The sequence below is a fragment of the Pagrus major genome, chromosome 7 (genome assembly GCF_040436345.1).
Source record: "Pagrus major chromosome 7, Pma_NU_1.0".
In the NCBI taxonomy this organism is placed as follows: domain Eukaryota; kingdom Metazoa; phylum Chordata; class Actinopteri; order Spariformes; family Sparidae; genus Pagrus; species Pagrus major.
In genome coordinates, this window is record NC_133221.1 from 23,407,560 (window position 1) to 23,418,920 (window position 11,361).

The 11,361-nt window shown below is 41.1% G+C and overlaps 1 protein-coding gene across 1 annotated transcript; it reads right to left on the reverse strand.

The window, feature by feature from the left end:
- Positions 1 to 645: 645 nt before the first annotated feature.
- Positions 646 to 9,906, reverse strand: xpc (xeroderma pigmentosum, complementation group C). The gene is made up of 14 exons (XM_073471058.1): positions 9,641 to 9,906; positions 7,570 to 7,863; positions 7,310 to 7,406; positions 7,101 to 7,185; positions 6,824 to 6,981; positions 6,555 to 6,675; positions 6,238 to 6,327; positions 4,734 to 5,603; positions 4,136 to 4,296; positions 3,460 to 3,541; positions 2,554 to 2,685; positions 2,145 to 2,314; positions 1,475 to 1,568; positions 646 to 1,286 (listed from the first exon to the last, which is right to left on the reverse strand). The coding sequence occupies exons 1-14, from the start codon at positions 9,756 to 9,758 to the stop codon at positions 954 to 956; spliced, it is 2,805 nt and encodes a 934-aa protein (XP_073327159.1). The 5' UTR covers positions 9,759 to 9,906; the 3' UTR covers positions 646 to 953.
- Positions 9,907 to 11,361: the final 1,455 nt, after the last annotated feature.

Here is an 11,361-nt window from a genome sequence, read left to right on the forward strand (position 1 = left end):
GTGACAACCAGGAGATACGAAGTTTTCCCTTAACAACATCAGTACAAGTTTCTTTTTTCATGGTGTCAGGTTACATGGTGAACAGTCGAGCCAGTCACAATGTCCAGTCAGGGAGACCTGTTTTAAAGGAATGGGATGAAATGAGACAGTAGCTAGTAGTGGAGATCACAGCTTTTTAAGTGCTGGCAGTTTTCCATCTCCATTTGGCCACTACAAGCCATGGGAAATATGTTTATTAGCTCTATTGTTTGTAGTGTTGTTTATACATGGGGTGTTTACTCGTGACACAATCCATCAGTTCAAGTCAGCAAAAGCTGTGCGTGCTGTTCTGTGTGCTGAACTGAAATGGAAACCATGACCAGCAGGCTCAAACCAGCACTGAACTGGTCGAGGTCTGGAGCATTCAGCAGATTTAATACTTGCAAGATGGCTGAACGTGTCACAGGAGTCCAGCAGTGTGTCTTTATGTCACGTTTACACATATATGAAACTGTAAGGACACTTCCCTGATCTCACATTCATATAGAGTTTGTTCTCTCTAACTTGGGTCTGTTCTGCACAAGGGTACGTGTGTCAACATGTCTTGCCATGTACTGAATCTCTGTTGAGCTCTTATACAAAAAGCTGACAAAACAGCAAATGAGCTGATGGTGACCGAGCAGGTTTAATGCATCAATCACCACGACTGGAAGAAAGAGATCAATCTCCAGGGCAATTCCCCCTTTTTTCTTCCTTCTTTCAGTCTTCCTCTCCTGCTTATAGTGTTGCACTCAAAGGTTCCAGTGTTGACCAAACTAGCAAAATTGATTTCAAATCTGTTCCACCCGAGACACACTTTATCCTACTTTCATGGTATATGGACATCTTCCAAAGCAAATATCAGGAGCAGTCAGTTAAGTGCTTTTTTGAGAGCAGAGTGTAATCAACCGTAGTGTGGTTTTGGATCGTCGACATCACACTTTCTCAAAGGGGAACATATGTTTCTCTTGTCCTTTCTTTTCCCGTTTTGTTGTTGTCTTCTTCTTCAGTCCACTGACGCCCCCTCCGTCCTCCTCGGCTTGTCTGTTCTGGGGCCAGGACATGGCCAGAGTTTCAGAGGCAGTCTTAGCTCCAGGACTTCCACCTTCAACCACCTCCTCGTCAGACGAAAGCCCACCAGTCTCCTCTCCTTGAGCGAGGCTGCCCAAACCCTGGTTCTTCTTGCCGTAGCGCTGTTTAAGCCGCTCTCTGATCAGGAGCCCCTTTACCAGCAGAGTCCAGTTAGAGGTTGCCCTCTTTTCTCTTTTCTGGAAAGAAGTGAAGAAAAGGTGTTGCGTTTTTTTGGTTTTAAAAACTGGTTTTGCTTTAACTTGAAAGTTAGCCGATTCATGATAACTTATGCTCTCACCTTCAATGAAAAATCAGTCATGCATGTCATTAAACGAGTTAAAAAAATAAATTAAAAAAAAACACACACACACACACACACACACACCTCTCTCTCCTTCTGTTTCTGAAGCTCTTGATCTTCCACCCAGGCCGCTCGGAGAATCTCCTCATGCTCCTCACACACAATGTACCCGTCAGTCCTGAAACAAAGTGAAAAAAATATTATTTTTTTCCATGAATTCAACATGTTTTTATAACCACTGCTTTGATTTTCTGACTTTCTTAGTAGTAGTTGAGGTAACTATAGACTTACTTTGAGGTGTTTGATCATTTTGAATATTCACACCAAACTATGCAACAGAACAAATAGAAAGAACGACAAAAGGGATTTTCCTGAGTACCTAACAGAACTATAGTAACAGCAAAAAAAGATAATAAATCGACTGGGACTGTATCAGAAGTTTTCTGACAATATGTGTAACTCAAAACAAACCAATGACATGAAAACATACTTATTTAAGAACAGTAAAGCTGAAATTAGCGAGCAACTGTTGTAGCTTTGATATGAAAAAAAATTAAGCATTAAAAGCCATAGTCAACAGTAAACTACTATTTGCAGTAAAAAAAATTCATTAATTCAGACACAATGAATACAGTGCAGCTATTAAACCCTGAGACAAAAGCCACTGACAGGCTTCTGTACTGATGACATTCGTCTACTTCCTTGTGTTTAACTGATCCCTTCCCAGCTGGGAGTTCAAACAGTGTTGTCTTACACAGCGTGTGAGTATCCTCCATGGAAGTCAAAGCCTGTAACCGCGGGGGCGGCGTCGAGGTCTAGCTTCCTGGCCACGCGGTGCAGGTTGGGCAGCTTGAGGTGAACACAACCCACCGGCAACATACAGGGCTTAAAGAGGTAGACGTTACCGTAGTCGTTACGGGGAACCTGAAGGAAACAGACACAGAAAACATGTAAAAAAAAAAACTGTTGTAAAACTTTCAGCTTTGGTAACTTGATGTGATGTGCATGAGTCACTATTTTTCACCTCTGATTCCTTAACACGCATTCACAGTTTCTTCTAAAATTATTGGTCGTTTATGAAATGTGTGTTCCATTTTGTCTGCTGCATCCTAATATTTGCCACCACAGTGACCTCAATTCCTCACAAGTTATAAGACAGTTACCTTCCCATCCACAGCTAAAGGTGGCTGGTAGTCTTCAGTCTGCCATTCTCCAAACAGAGCCAGGTCATTCTCATTCTTTGCCTCAGATGCCATCCTGGCCTTACGGGAACGATTAGAGAAGCCCTTCACCATCTGAAAGAAAGCAGCACAGAGGCATGTCTTACCATCTACTCAGTTCAAATCATACAACAACTGAACACAGTGATTTGAATTTTATGTTGTTCAGTGTGTAGCTGGTTTTGCATGGCTCACAAAAACTGTTTTTATCTTAATCATAAACAATTCACACATTCAAGTTTTAGATCCAGAGGCAATGATAACTGTGCCCTGCTATTAAGATTGAACGATATGCAAAAGAACTATCTGATCCGTGTGACAGAGAATATATTTGACCATCAGAGGGAAGTGCTGCATATCATGAGTTGCTTGTCTGAAAATCTGTCTCTACAATGCAGAAAAACAAGTACGTTTCCTCTCAAAACTAAATAATACGCTACACAGTGATGTAAAACCTGCTCTGTTGAACCTCAATGCAATTGTTTGCCTACAAATTATACACTGGACGTCAATTGTCATTTTCACAGCTCAAATCAAACAGACCTCATCCAGTTTAATGTTAGGAGGAAATCTATGATGGAGGAGTGGTGTTTTATTTACATTTAAATGAGTAGATTGTGACCAAGTTTTCATTCTGTGGTTAACGGTTCCTGAAGTTGTTCCTCTTTTTTTGTTACCCTCAGTCAACGAATCATGTAAATCAAAACTGTCAGCAGAGTCTAGAGGAGATTGAGTTTGAAGGGAATAAAAGCCAACACCGACGCAAACTATAAGAAGAGAAGGTGGATGGAAGAGGAAAAAAAAACAAGAGAAACAAATAAGACATTTGAGAGTAGTATTCTCTCTCACCTTGTATGGTTCCTCTCCTAGTCTGACAGTTCGTGCTTCTTTCAGCCACGTGTCTCTGGAGTGGAGGGTGTGCACACAATCCCTGAATAGAGAGAAGATTTACACATGATAAGAATAACGAGAAATTGTTTTATTTATCATGCAGAAATTCTCATTTGTTCAAGAATGTAATGTTCTGCTCTTGGCTTTAGCCCAGCACAGACTCAATGTCTTTTGGTTCATTTCATTAAGTGTGAAAAGCGCCTAACAAACATCAATCATCAACAACAAAGGTAGATGTAATTCACAGCTAGCTGATCAATATCTGCAGATGGATACAACGGCTTCAAGCACAAGACGGTATCAGTAATCAAACAGCACCATCAGGTGGACACTGATGCTCAAAACAGGTCGACATTAGCTGTGTCCCGATTGAGCTGATGTTCCAGCGCACGCAGCCAATGAATCACACAATGAGCTGATCTAACCTCCCGAAGATCAAAACTCATGCAACATTCAGGTGCTTTTTGCTCAACCCGTAAATAAAATACACAGCCACTGACTTCACTACAAATAAGAGGTCTGCCACTTTCCCTTTCATAGTCTTTTACAAATCAGCATTCCCAGATTAGAATCTACATAGCATGTCATGCAGTGTTAAGTTATTGACTTAAATGTATATTGTTTTACTACTGACCTGGAGTACACCGGCTCTCCCCTGCAGTATCCCAGTACAGTGGCTGTTGAGGGGTAGATAGCTTCATATTTCAGCAGGTGCCTCCTTAAGGCGTATAGTGGGTGGTTCTTATACTCCCCGACTGAGATGGGCAGCGGTTTGTTCAGCAGCTTGTTCTGGAGCTAGGAGGCCAAATATGGGGAAAACACAGAGAGACGATGCTTAGTATTAAAAGTATAACGTTGAACCAGTTCAGAGAATAAGAAGCTCTTTGTGCACAAAGAGAGATCTTTTATGTACTGAAATGAGTTCAAGTTTTTACTTCAGTAGGCAAAGAGATCAAATGTTTTCATGCTTTGGACCAGACTATACTCTTTGTTGATCCAGAACTGCATAAAACACAATAAAATACACAATATTCTCTGTGATTATTGCACCATCTATGAAAAAAAAGTATCTCTAAAAAATTAAGAAAAAAAAAATTAGAGTAATAAATAAGTTTCTGTGTGCTTGAGATGTGTTGGAGGTTGAATGTATGTCTAAAAATTAAGTCTTTAGATCTGTCTCTTTTGTCAAGTCAGCCTGTCTGTCTGCATGACTACATGTCTGTCTGTCTCACCTCCTTGTCCTCTTGTAGGTCCCTGTCGTACTCGGGTCCCAGAAAAGGCTCGAGTGTTTCCTCCCACCATTCTTCATCCACCCGCCTCTTCCTGGACGACGTCATCCAGGTGGGGTCGTACTTCCTTCCCAGGTCCTTCAAAAACCCGTCCCCGTCCACCGACACCACATACATCAGCGGCGCTGTTGCATTCTGGGAGCAGAGGTGAGGCATCCCGACGCCGTGCTCCACATCCACGCAAACCCAGGAAGAACTTTTGTCCAGATACACCTCCAACCACTCATCCGCTCCAGGTCCCTGCTTCTTTTTCCCACTCCTTCGCTTTGTTCCATTGCTCATCGTTCCTTCTCCCTCATCCTCTTGTTCCTCCTCATCCTCCCACTCCTCTTCCTCCTCTTTTACCTGTTTTTTTCCTCCACCACTCCTTCTCTTTGGAGCTGCAGTGTTCTTGCTCTTTGTCTCTTTGGCTTTACTCTTCCCTTTTCCCTTCTTTTTTGTAGATTTAGCCTCACTCTCTGAATCCGCACTGTCCTCCTCATCACTGGTGACCTGAAATTCTTCCTCATCGCTAAGCCCCTCCCCTTCACTGTTGCTTTCCTCCTTGTAGCTGACTTTTGAGGCAATGCTGCGGCGTTTTGAGTTCTTTGGCCTCTGCCCTCCTGATGTTATAGTCTTCTCCTCTTCCTCCACATCCTCCTCCTTTATTTCATTCCTCTTTACTTTCTTTCCTCCTCTTTCTCCTTTGGTTTTCCCTCCTCCTGCTGGTCTCTTGGTGCCAGGAGAGACCTTCTGCTCAGGGGAGCTGGTCTTGGAGGTATCCTGGCTTGTGTTGCTCTTTCCAGCACCAGCAGATGTTTTTGCCCCTTTGCCCTGGAGAAAGGACAAAAAGCGAATTAGATTATGTGTATAAGAACACAAATACGAGCCAATAATGTGTAATCAGTCTGTGATATACAGACATAATGAAAGAAGAGGCAATAGTTTGTAGAGAGGTTATTTTTGTCCCTCCACTGATCAGCTTTTTTAAAGTGACTCTTGAAATTAAACTATTGAAACATTTAACAGACATAACTTCTGAAGAGTGTAGACCACTGATATCCAATCCAGGCGTACCAAAGGGTAAATATTGTAGTATTTCAATTAATTTAAAAGTATAGAAATTACAGTTTGATTAATGAGAAAATAACCACAGATGGAGTCAGCTGTGTCTTATGAACACTTTGGTCGCATTTGAGATATTGCATGAAAACTATTTAGCAAGCTAGCAGAGAACTGTTGGCTAAAAGTAACTGACAAATGGGTAAAACATTTAGGTAAAATATATAGATACATGTGAAAAAATAACATTAACTTGATTTCAATGACAGCTCTTTGCTTTGTTTTGTTGACATTAAACCATAATGCTGTATGAATCACATTTGTACAGAGTTCAGCCCTTGACAGTGTGGCTGCTGTAATTATATCAGCATCCTCTAAAGGGCTCAGTAACAGATTGTCAGTATACCTTGGCTGAAGGAGGTTTGAAAGGAATCGGCTGCAAAGAAAAAACCAATCGGCAGAAGAGCTGCAGAGACCTCAGGACCAACAGGAACAGCTGCAGGAAACACAAAACACACAGGAGTGTGTGAATTATTTTATATATTCAATTTATAGAGGGACTTTGTACAATATTAAACATAAATGTGGCCATTTGATACATTGTACCAGAGTTATCTTGCTAATTTAAATCTGCAGTTATTTCATTCACTTTATTCAACCTTTGAAACTCAAACATTGCATTTTACTTCATGAAATGTACTAGTTTTGTGCCAAAATACCAACATGTGTCATTTCCTGGTGGTTTCTGGCTGACAGGCTGGCCAGCCGTCTCTCCAGCAGACCGCGGGGGTCCTGACGCTCCTCATAGGGAAGACTGGGGTTGAGGGTGAACGTTGCTCTAAACCTAGAAGGGAAGAAGAGAGAGGAAAACGGAAATAAAAAATACAGTGGTGCTTACACCTAGTTAATCATAACTGATGAGTTGAGATTAGTGACTCTGGAGCTTCAGACACTACTAAACAAGTCAGATTTCATATTTAACAAGCACACACCATTTGAGCAGTCCGGAGAGGTAGTTTTGGTCGATGCGTTCCTTGGCGACCATGCCGTAGTGGGCGGGCAGCAGTGACAGAGTGATGGCCAGCAGGTCTGGTTCACTGCACAGACGGTTGCGGAACATCCCACCAGCTATCAGGCACATGAGGTGGACCTGAGAGACCAATTAGAGGTTTGTAATGACTGAAATCCCATAGTGGTGACTTCAAATCAGACACAGGATTCGGAAAGAGCGTTAAAGTGAACAGCTGGGTGCAATCTGTGTGTTTTCACCTTGTGTGTGTCTATTAGCAGGTCCTTCTGGTATCGGTTCATCATCCGCCTCAGATATGACTCAAACTCCGCCTTCCTCTTTTGCCTGGCCAGTACGAAATTATGATTATTAGAGTTAAGTAATACAAATAAAATAATAAGTAACACTTTGGAAAAATAATCTTTCATATGTATCTTCAGTATATAAACATGCACAAGCATCCACTTACTTTTTTCTGACTTCTGGGGTCTCGATCTCTATCTCAACCGACTGAGAGGGCAGTATGGGTTCTGGTGGTTCAACTGGACCCAGTGGCTCCTCCAGCTCTGATCAGCACAACACACACTCAATGACTTTGTCACTTTCGTTTGCCTCTTTCCTCCAAACATGCTATGCGCCTCATAAAAACAATATTCTCCCACTTTCTCACTTTGCAATTAAAAAGAGATAGAAATATGTTGTGCTGTTTTCTACTAATCTGTCACTTACCCTCCACTTCCTCCCAATCATCATCGTCATCCTCCTCACTGTCCTCCTCCTCTTCTTCTTCTTCTTTTTCCTCTTCTTTCTCTGTTTTCTTGGCGTTCACTCTACCCGTAGGTGGTGGTGAGGTCACCATGTCAAAGTCATCCTCACTATCAGTCTCCTCCTCCTTCACTGGTGACTGGAAGTATTTACTGGCTTTGACAGTAGTGGCTGTTGTGGACGTTGCTTGTTTTTTGGAGGACCGTGGTTTGGGTTTGACCTTCCTCTCAAGCTTCTCTTCCCCTGTCATGCCATTACCTGGAGGGACAGATGGAGGGAAATGGTTTTAAGCTGCTGTGAGTAAAAAGACAGTAGTTTCATTAGCATTCTTCTACTTGTCACTTTTGGCCTTTTACAGTTGAAACTGTTATAATTTAAAGCTGCTATATTTAGAAGCAATGAAGCGCAACCATATTAATGCAAACCAGAAGTTTAATCACCCTAAACAAGCAAGATCCCCATCACAGACTATCTTGCCGTTTTATATTGTGAGCCCTGGGGAAACACTCAAGAAGAAATTTGTTTAGAAATAATAAAGTGGTGCCGTTTTTAGTCCATAGAAGACGGAGCTCAAGCTTTAGAGTTTCTGGCGAGAGGTCACAGGATCAAAGATCGTTTTCTAGATTAAAAGCCAAAGATAAGTAAACACTAATAAAAAGAAATCAAACAGAACAGTGGTGGTTGTTGAGGTCCCCTTCACAAGAAGAAGCAGAGCAGTTTATGAGAATCATAGTTAATGAATCACTTGTCATAAGACATGAAAGGCAGGCTACCGATCATCTCAACCATAGCCTCATTTGTTGAGCATGCAGCTTGGTATCAATAATGCTGCAGCTCAGACACAATAGAAAGAGCATATTTGCATAATGCCGCTGCTGCTGCTGCTAGACTTTCTGAATTAAGTACAGCTAAGCCTAATGTGCATTCAAAAAATGTGACAAGAGCAGAGAGACAGATACAGAAATACTTGAATTAAGACATACCAGCAAATTGAGAGAGGTAGACAGACCAGCTGGATTAAGATACACTAATGCAACACGCAGTTACTGATGGATGAGAATAATGCAAATTAAGGTGCATGATTTAAACAGACACACACTCAGGACAGAAATAGTCCTCTGGTCTCAAGCTTACTGAAACTAAAAAAAACATGTTTTGATGAAGTGGAGCACAGATGTGTATCTGGGCCAGCAGATCCACTCCAGTGACCTGGCACATCACCCATACATGCACCTGCACTTTGGTTGCATGAAAAGTGTGTATTTGGCGGCAACAATAACAAAACAAGCCGTATGTATGTATGAACACAACTGAAACAACACTGAAAATGTGTGCATTTTCCACCGTTGAAGCAATTTACAAAGATGAACGCCACATGATGAGGCCTTAATAAGATTGGTGAATTCTCTCCAAATGAATCACTGCTCTTTAGGGCTGGACTGTCAGAACAGTTTTATGATAATATATTTGTATACGTTATTATCTCACAAAATTTTGTGTCCAAATGAATTATTCAAAAAAATGTGTTGTTAAAAAACAAGAGGTTGTGTTTTAGCATATGTGAAGACTTTTGTCTGATGACAGCTTCTGTGTGACAGGTTACAACAAAAAAATGTATGGAATTAAACTATGTTTTGTCACAATATATACATATATTGGGAAAATATATCAGTTTATAGCTGATGTTTCAGTCATTGATCTGTATCACTGAACCAACACAACCAACATAAATTATAATGACAGTGTAGGCTCCATGATTTCATGTGATAACTCTAGTCTATATTGATCTTAGCGTTACAGTCGTATAAAAACAATCTAACAGAATGCATTTAGAAGGAGATATAAAGTGTATTCTTATTCAAATCAAGTAACTTTATTATCCATAAACTCGGAGTTACTCAGTCACATAAACATAGTCACTACTGCACTAGTTAGCAAGCTAAATGTGGGTTTCCCATTTATTTCTGGAGGCAAACAGGGAGGAAAATAATTTAGTCGCAATGAATTTCTTAGTAAATAGCAGGACTTTTCATACCTGCATCTTTCTTCTTCGCTCTAGCTTTCGCCCCGCTGCTCTTCTCCTTCAACACCTGCTTCAGTTTCTTTGTAACGCTGTCGGCCTCAGTCACTGCACACTCTCTCCGCTTCGCCATGTCGCCTTTCTGTCCTTTCTCAAACTTTTACAAAGCAAAATGTATTTCTTTAAATATCGTTTGGCAAAACTAGACCGGCGGAAGTCCCTCAGCTCCGCACATGGTGTTGTGTAAAGGCGAGGAAACTGCAGTTATTCAACATTTCACTCAGCAGCTTTCATAACACAAGAGACTGCACTCCGGTTGTTTTGGTGGGCAGGACTCTGACGTCACTTCCGCTCCTTCGTCTTCTTCTCCGCCGCTAATTGCAGTAGCGCCAAGCGGCACAATGTACCTTCTTAAACCGCCAACATCTGTATTTACCTTTTGACGCTGACACAAACTTTCTTTGTCTCTTCCGCTTTCTTAACTGAAGGGCAGCCTTACATATATTGTGTGGCGTGTTCTTGAGCGATGTAATACCATATTTTGGACACTGAGCGGCGGTGTTGTGCTATATGTGAGGCTTAGCTGGAAGTATTCACATGTGGCGTGCCACCGAGGAAGCCATTGTCTCTGTTCCAGCTCCACACACTCCAGATATTAAAAATGTCATCTTGAGCTGTTACAGTTTTTGCAGTGACACATTAATAACTACATTCATGGGGTTTCATAAAAAGAGACAGTCATGGTGGGCGGCTACACAACTGTCTGGCAACAATAGGTTTGTTTTTATTTTTGAAGCATTCAGACAGATGCATACAAAATTAGTCCGACAGTAACAAAACTGTCTATACATCCACATTGCCAAAGCCAGCTGGCATCAAGGCTGTTAAAAGATTTTGCACATTTCATCTGATTTAGCACTAATCATATATGTCTACCATTCCTGCAAACCATTTTAAGCATATGCAATAAATTCAGTTTTGCAGTTTCCTTCGAGCACCTGAACAGGCCATTTTACTGATTTCAGCCCACCTTTATAAAAATCAGTCTGCACTTTCACCTGCATGACCACACTATGATAATATATCTTTATCATAATGTGTTTTTGCCGTAGATAAAATGGACCTAATGTTCAATGTGATGGATTACCTGAAGAAAATGTCAGGATTTCAGGAAAATATATTCACACCCCACTGTCTTGAACGGAGCCTTAAATGTGGGAAGAGTGGAAGGTTAAAAAATATTCAGTACTTTGGGATGGTATGGTTTGAAAAATGGTGTTGCCATATTTACAGTGTGATGTAAACTTTACCTAAAGCAATATAAAACCACCAGTAGTCCTTTACTGAAGGTCAGAGCCACAGTCCAGTTTAGACAAAAGTATTCATGAGGACCTCATATTAGTCATATATTAGGGATTTGTGGCACTGATTCTGTTGTAATATGAATGTGTATGTGTAGTATGATGGTGAATGGATCCACAGTGTGCACATGAGACCATTAGCCAACATTGGCTGGCTAGATCCGGCAAAATCACCTGGCTTAGTTGCCATAAGTAGTCACAAACAGATTAGTCGCTGTAGGTTTTCACCTATTTCAGATCATCTGATGTAACAGATTTAAGTCTCTATTTCTATTTCAATTCTATTTTACGGCCATTTCACACCATGACAGAAGTGTGATGTTTCATTTTTTTGTTTTGTTCCAGTCTTTTTCTTCATTTTCCATGGAAAATGTG